The 20,326-nt window shown below is 37.9% G+C and overlaps 2 protein-coding genes across 7 annotated transcripts; both read left to right on the top strand.

Moving 5' to 3' along the window:
- Positions 1 to 4,200: 4,200 nt before the first annotated feature.
- LOC117811841 (calpain clp-1-like) lies at positions 4,201 to 8,581 on the top strand. 6 transcript variants are annotated; one of them, XM_034682317.1, is made up of 5 exons: positions 4,904 to 5,050; positions 6,012 to 6,178; positions 6,493 to 6,704; positions 7,108 to 7,338; positions 8,181 to 8,581. In XM_034682317.1, the coding sequence occupies exons 3-5, from the start codon at positions 6,626 to 6,628 to the stop codon at positions 8,216 to 8,218; spliced, it is 348 nt and encodes a 115-aa protein (XP_034538208.1). In that variant the 5' UTR covers positions 4,904 to 5,050; positions 6,012 to 6,178; positions 6,493 to 6,625; the 3' UTR covers positions 8,219 to 8,581. The 6 variants fall into 6 exon arrangements, 2 of the variants coding, with proteins under 2 accessions (XP_034538208.1, XP_034538209.1); XR_004631070.1 differs by lacking the exons at positions 4,904 to 5,050; positions 6,012 to 6,178; positions 6,493 to 6,704 and adding an exon at positions 4,201 to 4,356; XR_004631068.1 differs by lacking the exons at positions 6,012 to 6,178; positions 6,493 to 6,704.
- A 4,236-nt stretch (positions 8,582 to 12,817) lies between these two features.
- LOC117811303 (zinc finger protein AEBP2-like) lies at positions 12,818 to 19,544 on the top strand. Its single transcript, XM_034681494.1, has 3 exons — positions 12,818 to 13,030; positions 16,138 to 16,503; positions 18,663 to 19,544. Exons 1-3 carry the CDS (start codon positions 12,994 to 12,996, stop codon positions 18,713 to 18,715), a joined length of 456 nt encoding a protein of 151 aa, XP_034537385.1. The 5' UTR covers positions 12,818 to 12,993; the 3' UTR covers positions 18,716 to 19,544.
- The last annotated feature ends 782 nt before the right edge of the window (positions 19,545 to 20,326 follow it).

The raw sequence follows: 20,326 nt of genomic DNA, 5'->3' as shown, positions 1-20,326 counted from the left end.
ATCCAATCAGCAGAAGTTTGTTTTCAATGATAGTTGGATGGTGTTAAACTGACTTTTGCAGAATAAATTTTGATGTTCATATTCAGTGCTTTGTGTGTCCAATATATTTTGATATTACAGGAGACATTTTCAGAGAAAATAGTAAACTGAGATGTGAAGAAATCATGCTCTTAATTCAAAGGTTCCTGAACATAGAAACAGTTTTAGAGGATAATGTTCTTGCCCCATAAAATATAGATTTCAAGCGTATTGATTTGATGGAGATGATATTGTTAGATGACGTTAAATGCTGTTGGTTGATTGGTGATCAGTTTTTGTAATCTACAGGCTGTCCAGTGTATTGTAACTCTTTTTTTTTTAAACAGTTTGTAATACTGTAGTCTGATGATACTTTTCAACATTGAGGGGGTTTTCGACTGCAGTCAAGTATTGCCAAAAAGAGAGTATTTGTCTCGTAAGTTCAGTGGATGAGTTTTGCTCTCAGTGTTTAACATCTTTTTTTCTGCAGGTGAATTAGTTGAAGGTGTAGTTAAGAAAGTGATGGGAGGAAAAGATGGTGAAAACAACAAAGAAGAAGGAGAAGGAGGAGGAGGATTGGATTTTGGTAATGTCCTCAATGCTGTTGGTGGTTCCCAAGAAAAAGAAGGCGGAGGAACTGGAGGTGAGTCTTTTACTGAACCTTTAACAATATATATATATATTTCACAAGGATGCACACTTATTTTTGCTCCACCACTGTCCGGTGAGACCTTTTCTGATATGCTTTTGTTTCATATCATGTCTTGGTCAGTACAAATGATATGATTTGCAATAGCAAATGTAACCATGCTAGCAGTTCTGTGAAGTGGTACTTTGACCTTAATGCTAAAATCAAAATTTTGACATGGTTAATTTCAGTCTTAGTATTTTCTAGATTTATTACCTTCTTTTCGCATGCTAACAATAAGCTAACAAGCTATTGGATCATAAATACAACTCTACCATTAGAAAGGCTTAGGCTCTAAAATAAGCAAAGTTTCATACTGATGTAAATTGGAACAAAGTTTACTGTGGGTCTTACAGGGATTCTATTTCCCATAACGACCAGCCAACCATACATTATCTCTCTTATTACCCGGCAACTAACTTAAGATACAAACATGTTGTCAATAAACATTGATTAAAAGCTTACTGAAGTGTTTTAAAATGATGTATGTTTAAAGCGTTTAGATAATGGTGCAAGTGATTTGGTAGCTGGCTTGGATGGATTATTTTCTTCCTGTTGAGGATTAAACATTAATCGGTCCTCATTCAGCTCTCCTTCTTCTCAGAGCTCTGCAGTTGACACACCTCTAAAGTTTACCTCACCTGCTCAGCTAAAGCAGCAAAATATTCAGTATCAGCTACCAAAACTCTTCAGACATTTCACAATATGAATATTAATATTGCTAAAAGGTTGATTTTTGCATGATTCAGGTTTTCTTTGTTGTATTTTTAATATTCACTTGTCTCCTTTCACTTTTCACAGATGCGATCAAGGGTGCATTTGGAAAGATGTTCTGATAGACACCCATGTTACCGACCCACAACGTTCTGACAAGTCCTTCACCTTTACTCCACTGAACTTCCATCTACAGAGAACATTTTGACAATGAAATCATTACAGATTATTAAAGCTTTCAAGAGCCCATGGTGACAAACAATTTCACAATTCAGTAATGGACATGTTGATGTTTTCTTCACTTCTATAGCAACAGAAGAATACAAAGCTCCAAACATTGGAGTTCAAACATTAAAACAGATGACCTTTTTTATTTGGTTTGGAAGGTTACAGCTTAAGGTTCCTGGATTATTTCTGAAAGGAAACTGTAAGAAATAAAATATACTTAAACACCAATATTAATATATATAATTTTTTCATTCGGTGAAAATTTCTTATGATCAATGGATGCTAATCATATGCTAATTAAACTCTGTGAAAACTTGTTTGGTGTCCAATTTCCAATTTTTCTTTTTTTTCCATGTTATATTTAGTATAAATTTCAGACTCTGATATGATCGTTGGAGGCTTTAACTTCATTTAAAAGGAGGACTTTTTTTTGGGATATTTTAAAAAACATCAGTTATATGTTAGTCAATAAAGATATTAGTTTAGCTCAACAGACTGAAGAAATACTGCTGTCTCAAATATCAGTTGTTATTGTTAGGTATCAAATCTGTATTATTACAGATTTACTGATAGACGCTACAAAGACTAGCCTGATTACTGCTTGCCATTAACTTCTTTTGAAGTGAATAAAGAGGATTTAGCACAAACTGTAGCCCTGTAGAGAGAAAGTCTCCTTTTCTCAAAGGACCTACTTTGGATCCTGTTTTTGAACAAATGTGTCATTCAGTCAATGACAAGTTACACTATTTCTTCATCCTGATAGAATTGTGTCATTGATAACACATTGTTAAAGGTCACTGTGTTTGAGAGTGTCACAGATTCTTGTAAACTTTTGTACTATACAACTTTGAAAACATGTAATTGTAAAGTCAACATTCCTTAAAAAAAAAACCCACAGCTATTAAGTTCAACATTCACTTAAACGATGTAGCGCAGTCCTGCATGCTAGCTCTTGCAATACAGGCTTTAGGCTGAATAGTTCCAGTCCTCACACTAGGGTAGTCAGGTTTGAGCTCTGTCATAATTTTATAGTCAAATAAAACAGCCGACTACATGACGGTACAACTAGCTGGGTGGCCACCAAGTTACGACAACATTAAATAAGCTAATATAACCAGAGGCTAGTGTTATACTGCAGTCCTTAAGCTGAGGACTGGATTTAAAAATGTGTTTGATGCTGATCATCATCATGTCTCCCACTGATATGTATGAGGTGTATTAAGGGATTTAAATGTTATTGTACTGTGAATGGTTCAGCAGGATTGACAGGAAATTTGCATTAATTATCGCTCACAGTGAAAATTAGACTCAACAATGTTTAAGTTTATTCCATTAATAAAGCACCTTAAAAGCAAAATACTATCTGCACCAAGGTGCTTCATAGACATAGGCTATACACAGCAAGTATAAAAACAGACAATACTCATTTCAGAGGAAATGTTATGGGAGATAATACATGGTTAAAACAGAAAAAAAATTAAACAGGTTAAATACATTCAAAAGCAAGGGAATAAAAATAGGTCTTATTATGTTTCTCAAAAGCCTTAACAGAGTTTGCCTGTCTAATGACCTCCTGTAGGCTATTCCAGAGTTAAGGTGCTGCTACAGAGAAAGCCATGCCCCCGGCCTTTCTCTGCCTTGAACGGGTAAGGCTGAGAGGATCTGAGGGGTCTAGTGGTAAATGTAAAATTTTATATACTTATATAGCGCTGTTCTAGTCTTTCTGACCATTCAAAGCACTTATACACTGCTAGTCGCATTCACCCATTTACACACTGACGGCAGAGGCTGCTACAGTAAGGGCAGCTAAGCTAACCTCATTTATTCACACACCAGCGACCAACAGCAGGAGCAATTTGGGACTAAGTGTCTTGCCCTAGGACACTTCGGTATGTGACTTCAGGAGCTGGGATCGAACCCCTGACTTCCCGATTGAGACAAGTAACTCTACCCACTGAGCCACAGTGGCCTGTAAGGTTGAGAAGTTCTGAGATATATGGATATGGTTCTGGTTTTAAAGAAGTTTGACCTGACAAATGAATTTACCTGCCTGTTGAAATTAGACACTGAAATCTAAAAAATCTAACTCAAAATGGCTGTTATATCATAGCTTCTTCTTTCATTCACATGGATGATAAGTAACATGAGCTTTCGGGGGCCCATTTGTTAGGGGGGTAAATTTGAACAATGGGGATTGCACAGTGGTGCAGTGGGTAGCGCTGTTGCCTCACAGCTAGAAGGTTCCTGGTTTGAATCCCTGGCTGGGCAGGTGCCTTTCTGTGTGGAGTTTGCATGTTCTCCCTGTGCACGCGTGGGTTCTTTCTGGGTACTCCGGCTTCCTCCCACAGTCTAAAAACATTCTCACCAGGTTGATTGATCACCCTAAATTGCCCGTAGGTGTGAGTGTGTGCGTGAATGATTGTCTGTCTCTCTGTGATAGGCTGGCCACCTGTCCAGGGTGTACCCTGCCTTCCGCCCGAAGCTAGCTGGGATAGGCTCCAGCCCCCCGTGACCCCCAACAGGATAAGCGGTCAAGATAATGGATGGATTTATATTTTTAAGTATGTTTTCAGAAATGCATTATCACCTGAAATTAAGATTGAGTGTGAAAGAAGGATGATCTGGTACTAGTGTATCGCTGCAAAGTCTTCCCCATCTCTTGTACTCTCGGGACCTTATTTTGGAACAAACGTGTCTTTCATTCAGTGGTAGGTAACAACATTTCTTCATTCTGCTTAAATTTACTCAGAAATTATGCATGTGTGTTATCACAAAAGATAACTTTGCTCATGTAGAATGACACAGGTTCTTGTACTGTAATAGTATGAAACCATGAAAATATGTAGTCAGTCATTTATAAATGTTTGGTGTAACTGAATGATTTATCTGCAAAAAACATATATAATTGCTTCCTCTCAATTTTTTTTCTGCTGTACCAAACTATGGTGGCTGAGAAGGGCAGACGATCTGCAACAGCCTGAACGATCTTCATCAGGAGAAACTAGCTGCAAATACAGAAACAATGCATCTTTAAAAATACAAGTCAAAGTCAAAGCAAACGTAACAGCTGAAACACGCTAGGGCTGCAAAAAATCTGAAACAATAGGACTGACACAAATTATACTAAACAAAAATAAACAAGGAAATCATAAAACATATTCAAGAGAGAAAAGTGCTTCAAATTGAGGCTTCAGGCCTGTAGGTGTGCTGAGTGACACAGCTTTATTGTTGACTGCACAGAAAAGAAGTAGAAAAAGAGGTCACTGAATTTCGTTATTGAACAGTAACAAGAACCGCTTCGAGTGGACTGTGTCTGGCTTTATGTTTAATTTTCTAAAACCTAGTCACACATATAAGAAAACCTGCACAACTTTAATTGAAAAGAAAAATTCTGCTGGATAGGTAAGCTTTGCTGAACTAACCCTGGTAAGTTAAGTTTTTGTCAGCTACAGGTTAGTTAGCTGCTAGCGGTACTATTAGCCACTTGCTGATGGTTGTAGGTGCTTTAAACCGCGAGGAGATCGAACTGAAGGCCTGGTGCATGATGAGTTCCCTGGGAAAGTGACTGAGTTTAACTGGTTGCATTGTTAGAGTTTTTGCAGCCAAGACATTTACAGCAAGTCCATTCTGGACACTGACACTAAGGGTTGGGAAGGAAGCGGAGTAGGAGGGCTGTTAGGCACAATTATCTCCCCATCTATGTGGAGAGTTTGGGGAAAGCAGCCCTGGATGCTTGGAGCCAAACCCAACAAGAAGCCCTCGACACTGCTGGGTGTGACTTCTCCTGGCCATGGGCTGGAAGTTAGCTGCTCCCCAGGGTTAGACTGAACTCATGTATGTGGACAACGAAGCTCCAGTTAGCCACGCAGCTAGGAGGGTTATAACTGTAGCTGACTCTGCCCTGTGTGAGGCTCTGAGAACTCAGGCATACTCTGCAAAGTCCTGTTAGCTGTTTGCCTTTAGCAACCCCGGCAGCCTCACATAACCCTTACTCAGGTCTCCGGAGATGAGGAAAAAATGATGTCTGTTATCCCTCTCTCTGCTCTTCTATCCTCACCTTGCCTTTGCCATTACAGGTGACAGAATCCAGTTCAGATTCTCCTAGTTTAAGTAATTTAACGTTATTCCCTGATGTCAAATTATCCTGCTTTTTCACATAAGCAATAAATTCAGTGTCTAGTCTTCTTGTCTGACAAGTCAACAAAAAAATCTGTGTTACCTATGTGCCCCTACAGGCCTGGAGCACTTCAGTTATCAAGCGTCAATTTGAAGCGCTTTTGGTCTTTTGCATGTGTGATTTCGTGTGTTTTTTGCTTTTGACTTTCGCATGTGTTTTTAAAGATTCATTGTTTCTAAATTTGAGGCTTGTTTGATGAAGATAGTGAGTACGGTTGCGGATTGTCTGCCCTTCTCAGCCACTGTACTCAACTGCCTGCGGGATGAACCCTCAGTGATGCATCTGTTAAACAGAACATGGGTGACTCATCCTGATAGTATTTGTCAAAGGGCCTTCATGTGAACACAAATAAGGTAAGTTTAGGAGTGTCTCTTACTGCCTTTTTTGAATTCTTAAGGAGGGAGGTGACTAATTAAGAAACCAACACACATACACACATACACACCTGACGTTGCTCTCTTGTTATGACTGTTGATAGTCAAACTTAGCATGCTTACAACACTCAGCTTTTTTGCAGCAAGAGAGCATGCAGTCAGTACTCAGGACTTCAGCAGCAGCAGTGCTGACTGACCTGCATAATAACTGTGATGGTGTTTTGATGTACACCATTTATGAAACATCATAACACTGGCTATTCTCAGACCTGTGCAGCGGGTTGACCCTGCAGCCACACCTGATTCCTCAGCAGGGTGCGACAAGTGAGGCGTTGCCCACTGAAACTCCCAGACACCTGATGCTATAAGAACTGAGCCTCACTGGTCCAGAAACACATTACGATCACAACAAACACATCAGCAGCCATGGACGATCTACTGGGTAAAGCCATGGGTTCTTCCATGGGTAATGATATAATGGCAAAAATAGCAGGGGAAAAAATTGGTGAGTACAACTTAGAAAACATCTCACAGATTAGATTATAGTATGGTGTTTTGTGTCCTCTTGACTGAACGGCAAAAGATTTAAACCAAAAAGCACTCCACAGGATAATGTTGTTGCCCCATAAAATATAGATTTCAAGCGTATTGATTTGATGGAGATGATATTGTTAGATGACGTTAAATGCTGTTGGTTGATTGGTGATCGTTTTTTGTAATCTACAGGCTGTCCAGTGTACTGTAACTCTTTTTTTTTAAAATCAGTTTGTAATACTGTAGTCTGATGATGCTTTTCAACATTGAGGGGTTTTTCGACTGCAGTCAAGTATTGCCAAAAAGAGAGTATTTGTCTCGTAAGTTCAGTGGATGAGTTTTGCTCTCAAAGTTTAACATCTTTTTTCCTGCAGGTGACTTTGTTGAAGATGGACTTAATAAAGTGATGGGAGGAAAAGATGGTGAAAACAACAAAGAAGAAGGAGAAGGAGGAGGAGGAGGAGGAGGAGGATTGGATTTTGGTGATGTCCTCAAATTTGCCGGTGGTTCCAAAAAAAAAGATGAAGGAGATGGTGGGTTTAACATGGGTGATGTCCTCAATGTTGTTGGTGGTTCCCAAAAAAAAGAAGAAGACGGACCTGGAGGTGAGTCTTTTACTGAAACTTTAATAATATATATATTTCACAAGGATGCACACTTATTTTTGCTCCACCACTGTCCGTTGAGACCTTTTCTGATATGCTTTTGTTTCATATCATGTCTTGGTCAGTACAAATGATATGATTTGCAATAGCAAATGTAACCATGCTAGCAGTTCTGTGAAGTGGTACTTTAACCTTAATGCCAAAATCAAAATGTTGACATGGTTAATTTCAGTCTTAGTATTTTCTAGATTTATTACCTTCTTTTCGCATGCTAACAATAAGCTAACAAGCTATTGGATCATAAATACAACTCTACCATTAGAAAGGCTTAGGCTCTAAAATAAGCAAAGTTTCATGCTGATGTAAATTGGAACAAAGTTTACTGTGGGTCTTACAGGGATTCTATTTCCCATAACGACCAGCCAACCATACATTATCTCTCTTATTACCCGGCAACTAACTTAAGATACAAACATGTTGTCAATAAATATTGATTAAAAGCTTACTGAAGTGTTTTAAAATGATGTATGTTTAAAGCGTTTAGATAATGGTCCAAGTGATTTGGTAGCTGGCTTGGATGTATTATTTTCTTCCTGTTGAGGATTAAACATTAATCGGTCCTCATTCAGCTCTCCTTCTTCTCAGAGCTCTGCAGTTGACACACCTCTAAAGTTTACCTCACCTGCTCAGCTAAAGCAGCAAAATATTCAGTATCAGCTACCAAAACTCTTCAGACATTTCACATTATGAATATTAATATTGCTAAAAGGTTGATTTTTGCATGATTCAGGTTTTCTTTGTTGTATTTTTAATATTCACTTGTCTCCTTTCACTTTTCACAGATGCGATCAAGGATGCATTTGGAAAAATATTCGGATAGACACCCATGTTACCGACCCACAACGTTCTGACAAGTCCTTCACCTTTACTCCACTGAACTTCCATCTACAGAGAACATTTTGACAATGAAATCATTACAGATTATTAAAGCTTTCAAGAGCCCATGGTGACAAACAATTTCACAATTCAGCAATGGACATGTTTTCTTCACTTCTATAGCAACAGAAGAATACAAAGCTCCAAACATTGGAGTTCAAACATTAAAACAGATGACTTTTTTTATTTGGTTTGGAAGGTTACAGCTTAAGGTTCCTGGATTATTTCTGAAAGGAAACTGTAAGAAATAAAATATACTTAAACACCAATATTAATATATATATTTTTTTCATTCGGGGAAAATTTCTTATGATCAATGGATGCTAATCATATGCTAATTAAACTCTGTGAAAACTTGTTTGGTGTCCAATTACAATTTTTCCTTTTTTTTCCATGTTATATTTAGTATAAATTTCAGACTCTGATATGATCGTTGGAGGCTTTAACTTCATTTAAAAGGAGGACTTTTTTTGGGATATTTTAAAAAACATCAGTTATATGTTAGTCAATAAAGATATTAGTTTAGCTCAACAGACTGAAGAAATACTGCTGTCTCAAATATCAGTTGTTATTGTTAGGTATCAAATCTGTATTATTACAGATTTACTGATAGACGCTACAAAGACTAGCCTGATTACTGCTTGCCATTAACTTCTTTTAAAGTGAATAAAGAGGATTTAGCACAAACTGTAGCCCTGTAGAGAGAAAGTCTCCTTTTCTCAAAGGACCTACTTTGGATCTTGTTTTTGAACAAATGTGTCATTCAGTCAATGGCAAGTTACACTATTTCTTCATCCTGATAGAATTGTGTCATTGATAACACATTGTTAAAGGTCACTTTGTTTGAGAGTGTCACAGATTCTTGTAAACTTTTGTACTATACAACTTTGAAAACATGTAATTGTAAAGTCAACATTCCTTAAAAAAAAACCCCACAGCTATTAAGTTCAATATTCACTTAAACGATGTAGCGCAGTCCTGCATGCTAGCTCTTGCAATACAGGCTCCCAAGGGATTACACTTGGCTTCATCGTTTACATGATACAGAAAGGTATAACCCTCACACTAGGGTAGTCAGGTTTGAGCTACATGACGGTACAACTAGCTGGGTGGCTACCAAGTTACGACAACATTAAATAAGCTAATATAACCAGGGGCTAGTGTTATACTGCAGTCCCTAAGCTGAGGACTGGATTTAAAAAAATAAAAGTTTGATGCTGATCATCATCATGTCTCCCACTGATTTGTTTATGACTTTGTTTTTTCATGCTTAGACTGCTGTAAAGCAGGATGAGAATGAACAAACAACAGGCTAATATGATGAATTGGGTTACAGTAAAACAAAAAAAGGTAAACAATTGCATCCATAGATACTGCAGCCTAAATAATTCCTATTTTTATGTAATGAAACTACTGTTATATTTACATCTATGTATGAAGGGATTCAAATGCTACTCTACTGTCAGTGTGTGCTACATTTGATTGGCAGGAAATTTGGCTAATTTAGCACTCACAGAGAAAATTAGACTCAACAGTTATCAAAAAGGATTAGATACTAAAATTTTACTCAAGATGGCTCTTGTATTTACATGGATGATAATAGACATGGGCTTCTAGTGATCCATTTGATAGGGGTATATATTTGTTAGAACTATTGGGATTTATGAAATCTGTTTGTTGTTAGTAAGATTTCCGGAATACATAATCACCTGAAATTAAGATTTGTTTGTTTTCCATTTCCTTGGAATATACTATCTAACAGAGGACCACACACTTCGCCACACTCCACCCCAAAAACACACAAAAAAAACCTCAAAACTGGTTATGAAGCGACTCGCTGAGGAATGTTGATAACAAGAGTTTATGTCTGTGCAGATTATGACATTATACTTTAATTTCCCATGATGAACAATAACTGAGGTCACACACGGTCAGTAAGCTGGTGCAGACTTGCTGTTGAAGGGTTTAGCAACCCTTCCCATTTCACATTTGGAGGTTTTGGATGACACTCAAGTGGAAGCCCCTCTACATGAGCATGTAAGCAGAGTGACAGCGTGTAGAGTAGGGATGTACATTTTAAGTATTTTCCGTGATCGATTTTTGGAAATGTTAACGATCAATTATCGATTAATTGATAAGAAAAAACATTATTATTCTTACGTCAAAAACAATGCCAAATAGGTTGTTTTCCCCCTAAATTGTATTTTCTACAGCAACAAAATGCATCTGACTGACGGGATTGAATACGGGCACACGTTTGACACGCAGAATATCAACGATCAGGCTCATTAAAATATTCTCCGCGGACATAATCTTATAAACTGAAGGCTCATAATACTAACAGAAAAGTACTTCAGACTCACAGTGTCCAGTTTTCTGTCTACTCGTTCTTATTGAGAAAAATAATCATGTGTATTCAATCAGGTGTCAGACGGGAGCGCAACCGGGTCATAATCAGTCCCGCTGGAGAAAAGCCCAGACGGATCTGATGTTGCTGGTCTGTAAACGTAGCGTACCAGAATTTCCCACCGGTCTTTTGCCTTCGTATCCAAAGGTGGAAATATCCTGTTTAAAGTTGTCAACCTTCGTGTCCGTGTTGTTGTTGGCAGCAGTTTTGTATTGATCCTCTTTTAAAAAGCGCACAGGGAGACCTGACGCACAGCCGCAGCCGCCAGCTGAGCGTCTCCGCTGTGCGCAACACCTTTAACACCTGAATCACATCGAAACATGCTTTGGTAACACTTTACAATAAGGGTCCCTTAATTAGCGTTAGTTAATGCATTACTAAGCATTAATTAACAGTTTAATAATAGTTTAAAAATCGTTATAATGTATTACCTAACATTAACTAACACATTAGTTAATGCATTAATAAGCAGTTAATTAATGTCCACTGCTCAGAGTTAATTAATACATTATTAAGCATTAATAAAAGTTACAAAACTTAATTAGTTAACCATTAGTGAATGCTTTCTGGACCCTTATTGTAAAGTGTAACACATGCATCACTTAAGTATCACATTATAAATGCTAAACTGCCTCATAAGCATTACTTAACCATAATTAAGCATTAGTGAATGCTTTTTGGACCCTTATTGTAAAGTGTAACACATGTATCCCTTAGGTAACACATACGCTGAAGCAAAATGAGTTGAAATGTAGTTGAAGCAACACATATAAAGAATTCAACACATTTTATTTAGAATAAAACAGATAATCACAGATAACATCTCAACTGGCACAGAGAAGTACGGTGGCCCTGAGAGCTCACAGCACTGCAACTTAAGAAAACTCATGCAAAAAGACAAAACACTGGCAAATTAAGAAAACATCTTCATCAATTTGACAACACATGCGCAGCATTTAGAAAACGCGATGCAAAGACCACAACACAATACATTAGAAAAACACGCTGCAAATAGACAGCAACACAACAGAAGTGTTTCCAGAGGACACTTAAAAGTGATGCACATGCTTATGCTTATGCTTATGGCAGTTTAGCATTTATAATATGTTACTTAAGTGATGCATGTGTTACACTTTACAATAAGGGTCCAGAAAGCATTCACTAATGGTTAACTAATTAAGTTTTGTAACTTTTATTAATGCTTAATAATGTATTAATTAACTCTGAGCAGTGGACATTAATTAACTGCTTAATAATGCATTAACTAATGCTGATTAAGGGACCCTTATTGTAAAGTGTTAGCCATGCTTTAAACTTAAAACACCTCCCTGATAGATGAATGTAATATGAGACCACATGATGTTTGTTCCACGTGACGGAAAATTGATAACAAAAATGTGTGTTTCGAGTAATTTCTTAACAATCAATTAATCGATAATCAATTAATTGTGGTCATCCCTAGTGTAGATAGAGGGTGTGGGGAATGAACTGAGATTTCCTTAGCTTTGGAGGTGAGGTGAGGTGAGGGGAGTGTTTGACTGGTGGTTGCATTATGCAGCCTTACCACTTGATGCCGCTAAATCCTTAACACTACTGCTTTAACAGCTTTAAATAAGATGCAGCTCAGAACAGCACCACCACCTACTACACCTTCAATGACAAACATCTTAAAGGTGTGTGTTCACATTCAAGTTCAAAGCAGAGCTGTTCAAGCACATTTTGCTGTACACTTGAGAGGACTGACACAGATTTAGTCCTCTGTTTTGGTGTTTTAAAAGCTGATGCCATCCAGCTCTGGACATATGTGGCACATGTTTTTTTTCATTGTACAATGAGTTTTCTGTGTTCATAGTATCATAGTGAGTCACACTGTTTTTTTTCTCACATAAAGGCAGGTGAGAGACTCCTCACACAAAGAGCTCTGTTCTCATTGTCTAACTCGAATTACCTGCCCTGCAGCACCTCAAACCCTGCAGTCAAAACCCAGGGCGACTCACATTATCACAGCGGCTCAAAAGTTACAAAATGTATATCTAAGTCAGTGAGTAAGATGCCATGATGTCGGAATCAAATTTTATTCTGCTCCTGATTGAGGTGAAAGCAGAGCAGGTGGAACAGGTCGGTCCGGTCTGAGGACACACCTGATTCCACTGTGGCCAACGAGGAGAGGCCTAAGGGGCGTTGACTGAAAGAGGGACGAAGACTGCATCAGCCTCACCTACACCTGCCAGGAAACACACAGAAAACTTTTTCTTTCACACAGCCCAGACAGACAGAACATCAAACATACGGACATAGATACATCAATAGGAATGGATAAATTTGCAAGCATCATTGGGGAGAAAATGGGTGAGTAGAGAATGACAGAAGAAACACAAGTCACTGATTTGTGTTTTCATGGTCCTTATTTGCATAGTTTGCATTAGCCTGTTGTTAGGTGGAAACCCTTTGTCTGTCTATATTTGGGAACAAACTAAAATTAAGAAGGTAAAGTGAATTTTTCAAGATGCAGAGATTCAGAGGGTTGTATGACATAAGTCACAACAGATATGAAAGGTACAGCTGAAAATGAGAGGTAATATGTTATCAGTCACCTGACACACAAAGTACAATGTTCGTTAACACTGAATGTTACATTTTTTTTGTTATTGGGGCTGAAATTACTCTATTAGTGTTCACTGGAACATTACAATCTCATGTAAGTCTTTAACTGAAACTGTTTAACTCTAAATGCTATTTTCAGGCAAACTATGCACTAACATTCACTTAAAGGTCACTTTTCATTAAAGAAATTGAAAATGAAAAATGAGCTGAAACCCAAACACTCTTACAATAACATACAGCAACACATGACATTTGATATCAGACTAGACACCATACATTGTATTGATGATAGATGCCATGCCTCTTATGAGTTGTTACTTACGTCAGTCTGTTGAGTGGGCGTGGTTTCCATCTTGCTAAACATTAATCCAAGGGAGATTTTTTTCTTGTTAACTTTTTAGAAAATGTTTCAAAAGGTTAAGTTTGTTCAACATGGATTTGTAGATAACAGTCTCCTAAGCAGATGTTCTCAAGTTGTATCTCATTTTGTGGCGAATAAATAATAAATTACAGTGCATCGCAGTCACCAACAAAATATCCAATGAGCAGCCAGGTTCCAATCTCATAACTTTCCTCATGTTAGCCCAAAGCTCTCACATGTTGCCAACTGGTATCAGTCCACCATGTCAGCATTTAGTGGTCTCCCTTAGTTGATAGTCAGAGCCTCACAGCCTATGGTACCAGTGCATGTGCAGTTTTCTTCTCTCTTCTCTTTGTAGGTTGACATCTGCCTTTTTTTGCCATGTTTCTCAAGCCAATCGTTAATATCACACAGTTCATAACATGTCGTGATTTTCTATTTTAAAAAAAGTTGAAATAATGTCTTTGCATCGATGGGATTTAGAACAATGCTGGAAAATGTATCTGGAGAAATGCAATCATAATTATCCTTCCATCCTCCTTTCACCTCTTATAAAAACAATTTAATTAAAATGATTGGACAAGATTGCATTTTCTGTCACACTGATGTTATCACTATCTTCAAAGTTTTCAGTGACGTGACCAGTGCAGAGGCCTGGACGCCAGCACAGGCTTGTTAACTGTCCATCTCTTTAAAATACAACATTTTTACATTGACCCTTGTACAGCATCATTGGCTTAAAACTGCTAAGCCTTTCTCAGAACTTCACTGCCAATATTTACATATATCTAGGCCAGAATCCTCCCCCTTTCACAGCCGCCAGGATGAAAGCATGCAAATGTACTGACAGCAAATGTGTTTTCCATCTGGCGGGACAAATAAGGTAAAAGAGGTGAGAAATTCTTCACCATCAAATCAAAGGTGGGTGATATCATTCATGCAAACTGATGAAACTGTCTCTCCTTTCCAAAAGTTCACTGTCAAGCCTAGACAATAAATATTGACCTTCCCCTCAACTTACCTAACTTACCTAACAACACTTAATATGTCAGGATAAAAGTGTCCGGTTGTGAAAACAGCATTGTTATTACTAAATTACCATTAGCTTGTTTGCTAATGATGTCAACAAGTTACAGCAGGAGTTGTTTATACCAGTCCATGCACAACCGCCATGTCAGAGAGAGTTACAATAACTACCTCCACTCTCTATGCAAAATTCGTTATTAATTTTTTTAATTCATTAATTCAACCACCCTGCCCTGATATCTTGCATGGTATTTCTTAGATGCATCCTACTTCCTTGCAATGACAACTTTTCAGGTGACTTAAAAGATTCCTTTTATTAAGACTTAAGGACACTTGTCTCTCCTCTCAGAATGTATCATGTTATCAATGGGGTTACCCTCCTGAAACAATGATAAACAAACACACAAGCGATGCCACTTGCCACCTAACGCCACCTTCTGTGTGTAAATATGTATGCTGATTATAAGAAAAGAAAGCAATTTGTATTGGTTGTTTCTCTTAGATAAAATGGTATTAACTGAAAAAAGTATGCTCTTAGGGTGGCGTTGGTACATCGAACATCTGATGCAGTGCACATTTAGAAACAGGATCCCAGAGTCTGTTTTACAGGATTTATTTCACAAATGCTCTTGGTCCATTTCCATTGGTATTTGGATCGATGTGGATGATTTAATCTTGACAAAATAAAAGGGAAACATGGGATGAAACTCATTTTCATTACAGATCACTTAACTTACGTCATCAATTCATCAACCCATCCTTTAAACAACTCAGGTTTGGCAAGTATATGGGTGGTTGCTTTGTTTGCCTGAAGCAGTGTGGAGGGAAAGAGGCCAGAGGGAGGCTGATCCCTCAGGTTTGGTGGGTGTGGTCGTCCAGGCAGGAGTGACAGGCAGCCATGTTGGATGCAGGAGACTTGTGAATTAACACACCAGAATAATTAAATAAATAAAAATTATGTATAATATTCCCTTTTTATCTGGCAGATAAGCTATTGGCTCGATACATTTTGTGCATCCCCATAATTTTGACAATGATAAAGGCATCTAGCAATGTTTTGCAGCTCAGTACAGCTGTATTTAACTATGTGGTGTTTTGAGGTGTTAGTATTGCTAAAATGTTAGGCTATAGTTTAGCTTGTTTACATTTTAGTATTTTTGAGGCTGATAGTGTAAGGTCATACGTCAAGACCAGAAACATCAGGTTTTCGTTAAGTCTAGACAAAGCTGATGGACAGACGGACATGTTTATAACTTAACTATACAAACGAGGGTTTTGTCTAATGTATTAGCAGACATTGCATTAACATTTAAAACCGATAGACAGGGGATGTGAGTTTCAGGGGGAAATTATTGAAATGTACCAAATGAATGTCTTTATCCTCTAAGATAAATCACTCCCCCTCTGGTGCTCCTGGAGATCAGGACACACAATAACATGATGTTTAATGCTGTATGTTCTGCAGGAGACATGGTGGAGAAGGCAGTTAAGAAGGCTCTGGGTGCTGATGACGAGGAAGATGAAGACAAAGACAAGAATAAAGGAATCCTTTCAATTTTCGGGGGCGATGACGACAAGGACAAAGACAAGGACAAAGGAGGACTTTTCTCTTTTGGAGATGACAAGAAGAAAGACGAGGACAAGGGGGGATTCTTCTCAAAAATCTTTGACAAAGACGACGATAAGGGGGAAGAGAAACCATCGGGATTCCATGGTCTCTTCATTGAACAAGGAGCTGCTGCTGGAGGTGGTGGGGGACAAATCGTAGCAGGAAGTGAAGGAGGAGGTGGTGGAGGGATGAAAGGACAAACTATAGGAGTAAATGATGGAGGTATGTATTTAGAGCAGAAAAGCAAAAAAACAACAAAAAACAACAGCTTCAGAACACTCTGGGCGATACCATCATTTCTAAATACAATACTTTTTGATTCAGTTTTACAGGTATTAAAATTGATACTGATAACTGAAATACTAAAACGATCTCTATCTTTCAACAATGTAAACACTTACAGCAAATTGCATCATAAAACAGGACAATAATAAATGCATTAAGATAGTTAGTTAAATGATATTGGAATGCTTCGCTTTCGCTCTGCCATGTCTCAGTCTTAATGCAGCATAAAAAAGTATTATTATAATGCTAAAGTTAAGATTTTTGCTACACCTCAACTTACTCCAACAAAAAAAAACTGCCTTTACACTAACACATTAATAATATCTTCTTTTTGTATCTAAAACTGAGGACTTTTTCTACTTAATAACTTAAGCTACTATGTCATGGCTACAGTTGCATGGTACTTTCACTGATGAAAGCTGTCAATGCAGATAGTTAGAAATATTAAAACTGCTGATATTTTGGACCAAGTCACCACTGTGTAGTTAATGAGAAAAGTTGATTTAAGGCTTGGCTATTACTAGATAACAGGGCAAGACAATTAAGACTTAATATGGATAGGTAAGGCGTAAGTGAAAGTTGGAATTCTGGTTCACAGAAGCAGAGTTCATGTTCACATTACAAGCCAAAAGCTTGACCTAATTTTCTGGCTTGTTTGTTATTACCCAGGTCACATACATAGTCATGTGTGTTTGCCTTTAGCTGGGAGGATTTCTCATTTACAGACCCAAAACTTGGACTTAGTGTCTTGATATTTGACAGTCAGTACATGTCCACAAATAATGTAGTCAGAAGCGTCGAGTTGACTTGCTTAATTTCTCTCTGGTGTTGGATTTCACCTCCATAACCATCTGGCTGCTGGATATTTGTCCACTTGCTAATGTCTTCTATCCACTCACTGATATCTCATGGATGTGGAAGTCTTTTACCACAATCTTGATCTTTGGGGGCTTTATTCTACAATGCTAATTACATTAATCAATTAGCAGCTGCATATCAGATCTTTTTTTAAGCACCTGTCGATCAACAGCAAAATGCAATCCACAGGTCACTCAAAGGGGCAAAACGATTTAAATGTATAATATTCTTGATCCTCTTATAAAAGAAAGCCTTGTCCTCCATATGGCCAGGGAATCTCTGTAAATGTGTCTGCTCTCACACAGGGGAATTCCTCATGAAGTAAGGCTTGTGTGTTGTGCAAAGTTAAAGTTTGACATGACTGATACAGCAGCTAAAAACTCCACAGGTTCTTCCACATGCCACCTACATTGTTGTCTAAAGTAAAGTTATGTATGTAGTCGGTAAAGGCAGAAAATTGATCACTTCTGAGAACAACGTGCAGATATTTTGTGGAGATTCACAACATTAAAGGCAGCTTACTATTATTCAGTATTTGGTTTGAAAATATGGCCACCCTTGGGAAACCTCATGCTGTAAGGAACGTGTGAATGAGCCACTTTTAAAAAATTGGGAGTGAGTCATCCAGGAATTTGGGGTGCCTTTTGTGATGAAAAGGGCTGAAGTGTATGCATGTCTGTTGTGGTAGGCAAGAGTGAAACCCATGTGTTGCTTACTTTTCACAGTGAGCCTGAGACTTACCAGAAACTGCTGCAGAGGCACTTCTACGTAAGATATAACCAACGGCAGACGTATCTGTTTTTGGGTTTTGAAATTGCAGGGCAGTTGATCAAATAATGGTTATCTATGCTGGACATTTTTTAACAGCTGCAAATTTAAAGTTTAAAATAGGGTTAAGAGGTGAAGCTGAATTCTCAATGGTTGATTGGTTAGTGGAATACTATTCTGCGTCCACGGTCCAATATATGCAACAGCGACTTGAAATATAAACGTTTTTGTTACGTTTATAATAACATCAAGGGTATTGTCAGTGATGCGTCCAGAAACAGTAAAGTTCCTGTCCAAATGCAGCTCTGTTTATAGAGAATTCAAGATGTGGTCGGAAAATGTGAATAATGTGAATAAATTCTTATCCTTAGTGTTTCAGTCAGATTAATTATTTTTCTTAGGTCAACAGTTGGTCATTCATTAGTTTCTAACTCAACCTTTAACTGTCTCAATGCCATTTTTTGTCTCAGATTTGTTCGATGATCTGATGGATGTGGCTGCGGAAACCTCCAAAGGAAAGTGAAACAAGAGAACCTGCAACCATTAATGGACTTTTGCTTCATTCTTCCTTACCTGTAAACAGAACATACCTACCATGATATTTAAGAGTTTATTTTTTCACATTTAATGCTTGTGTTCTCTCTGGAAACTCAACAGTCAGTTTTAGTGCCTCCTTAAAAATTTGAAGCATGCAGTATAGCAAGATGAAAATGTAGCCCCATTGTGCCTCAAACACTCTGACAGCTTCTGTCTTTTAGCTCACTCTGTAGATCCATTAAGTCTGTATGAAACACAAAATGTTTTCTGTTTTTGCTGTAGTTAAAAGTGTGACATATTTGTTTTTAAGTAAATTTCCAACATTACTGATGCTTGTTTAATTTTTGTGTGTGACCTACTGAGCTGGATATAGGAAAGGATTACTTTGGTTCTTCTGCTGTAACGAGTCATGTGCTGCAAGGTTTTGCTGGAGTGAAGCTAACTTCTTCCTAACTCCAGTTCCACAGACATTATTTTAAAAAATGTAATTCACTTCAATTAAATCTAAAAGAGTACAAGGTATAACTTCAAAGAGTAGCAGCTCTGCTAATTGGTTATATTTAATGATTGATGACAAATGTGTGGGCCAAAAACAATAAAATCCAAGCCACAAGCACAAGAAGGTCAGAATTAAAATGATACATATCTAAAAGTTAACAACTCGGCATGCTTGTCTGAAGTACTGACCTAGTAAGAAAAGCATTGCTGGCCATCTGCTGGCACAAAATTGTAATGCAGAGCTGGGTGTAAGAATAACAGGATGTGACTTAAAAGGCAACAGTGAATTGTAAATTACTAATAAAATATGAACCTGTTCCCTGCATGCTTAATTTTTCCTTTAGAAAATACATATAAGTATTTTTTTCCTGATGTGAAGACATTAAAAGCTCTCAGTGAAGCTTTGCAACAGTGAAGAAAGGTTGTGTCATATAGGCCTTGACACTTGTGGTATCTTATTTAACTGGTATTCAGCCAAATACAGAAATATACTGCACTGCTGCTCATCCCATGTGCTACCCATCTTGACTGAACTCATCTGGAGTGATAGTTTGTTTTTCTCCTTGGGTTTAGCAAGGAACCCTTGACTTGTTACTGTCTCTGATGATGACAGCAGCTTATATCAGTAAGACAAGTCATCATAAAACATCTTTATATTGCAGAGATACATTTTGAACTGATAATCCAGATGCTTTTTTTTTGTTTTTGCAATTTTTGGTGGCCACTAATTGCATTTGCTGTAGAACCCCTTTTTAGGTCAAGGGGGACCTCGGGTCATTTGGAGCAGTGATTTTCAACCACTGTGCCGTGGAACACTAGTGTGCCGTGACAGATCGTCAGGTGTGCCGTGGGACATTAGCCAATTTCACTTCAATAGTCCAAAAAACAATTATTCATATACTGCAAATAATTTACCATGTAGTGTGTCTGTGTAGCAGCAGTGTAGTGACTGGCAGAGTAATTCAATACTCGTCCATGTACTGACCTGCGCTACCCATCCACTGGGTGGCAATAAAGCACACTAATGACCGTGTTAATTTAAGACAACAGAATTAATGATGCGTGTGAGAGGTGTATGTGACAAGACGTAGGCGTACAA

Source organism: Notolabrus celidotus, chromosome 4 (genome assembly GCF_009762535.1).
Source record: "Notolabrus celidotus isolate fNotCel1 chromosome 4, fNotCel1.pri, whole genome shotgun sequence".
NCBI lineage: Eukaryota > Metazoa > Chordata > Actinopteri > Labriformes > Labridae > Notolabrus > Notolabrus celidotus.
The sequence above is the reverse complement of the archived record's forward strand: the minus strand, read 5'-3'. Positions and strand labels throughout refer to the sequence as shown.

Excerpts from the sequence above, each read along its gene's own strand:
- LOC117811841 (XM_034682317.1), top strand. The coding sequence starts at position 6,626 with ATGGACGATCTACTGGGTAAAGCCATGGGTTCTTCCATGGGTAATGAT. Across the intron at positions 6,705-7,107 it reads AATAGCAGGGGAAAAAATTG|GTGACTTTGTTGAAGATGGA; the intron begins GTGAGTACAACT and ends TTTTTCCTGCAG. Across the intron at positions 7,339-8,180 it reads AGAAGAAGACGGACCTGGAG|ATGCGATCAAGGATGCATTT; the intron begins GTGAGTCTTTTA and ends CACTTTTCACAG.
- LOC117811303 (XM_034681494.1), top strand. The coding sequence starts at position 12,994 with ATGGATAAATTTGCAAGCATCATTGGGGAGAAAATGG. Across the intron at positions 13,031-16,137 it reads CATCATTGGGGAGAAAATGG|GAGACATGGTGGAGAAGGCA; the intron begins GTGAGTAGAGAA and ends TATGTTCTGCAG. Across the intron at positions 16,504-18,662 it reads TATAGGAGTAAATGATGGAG|ATTTGTTCGATGATCTGATG; the intron begins GTATGTATTTAG and ends TTTTTGTCTCAG.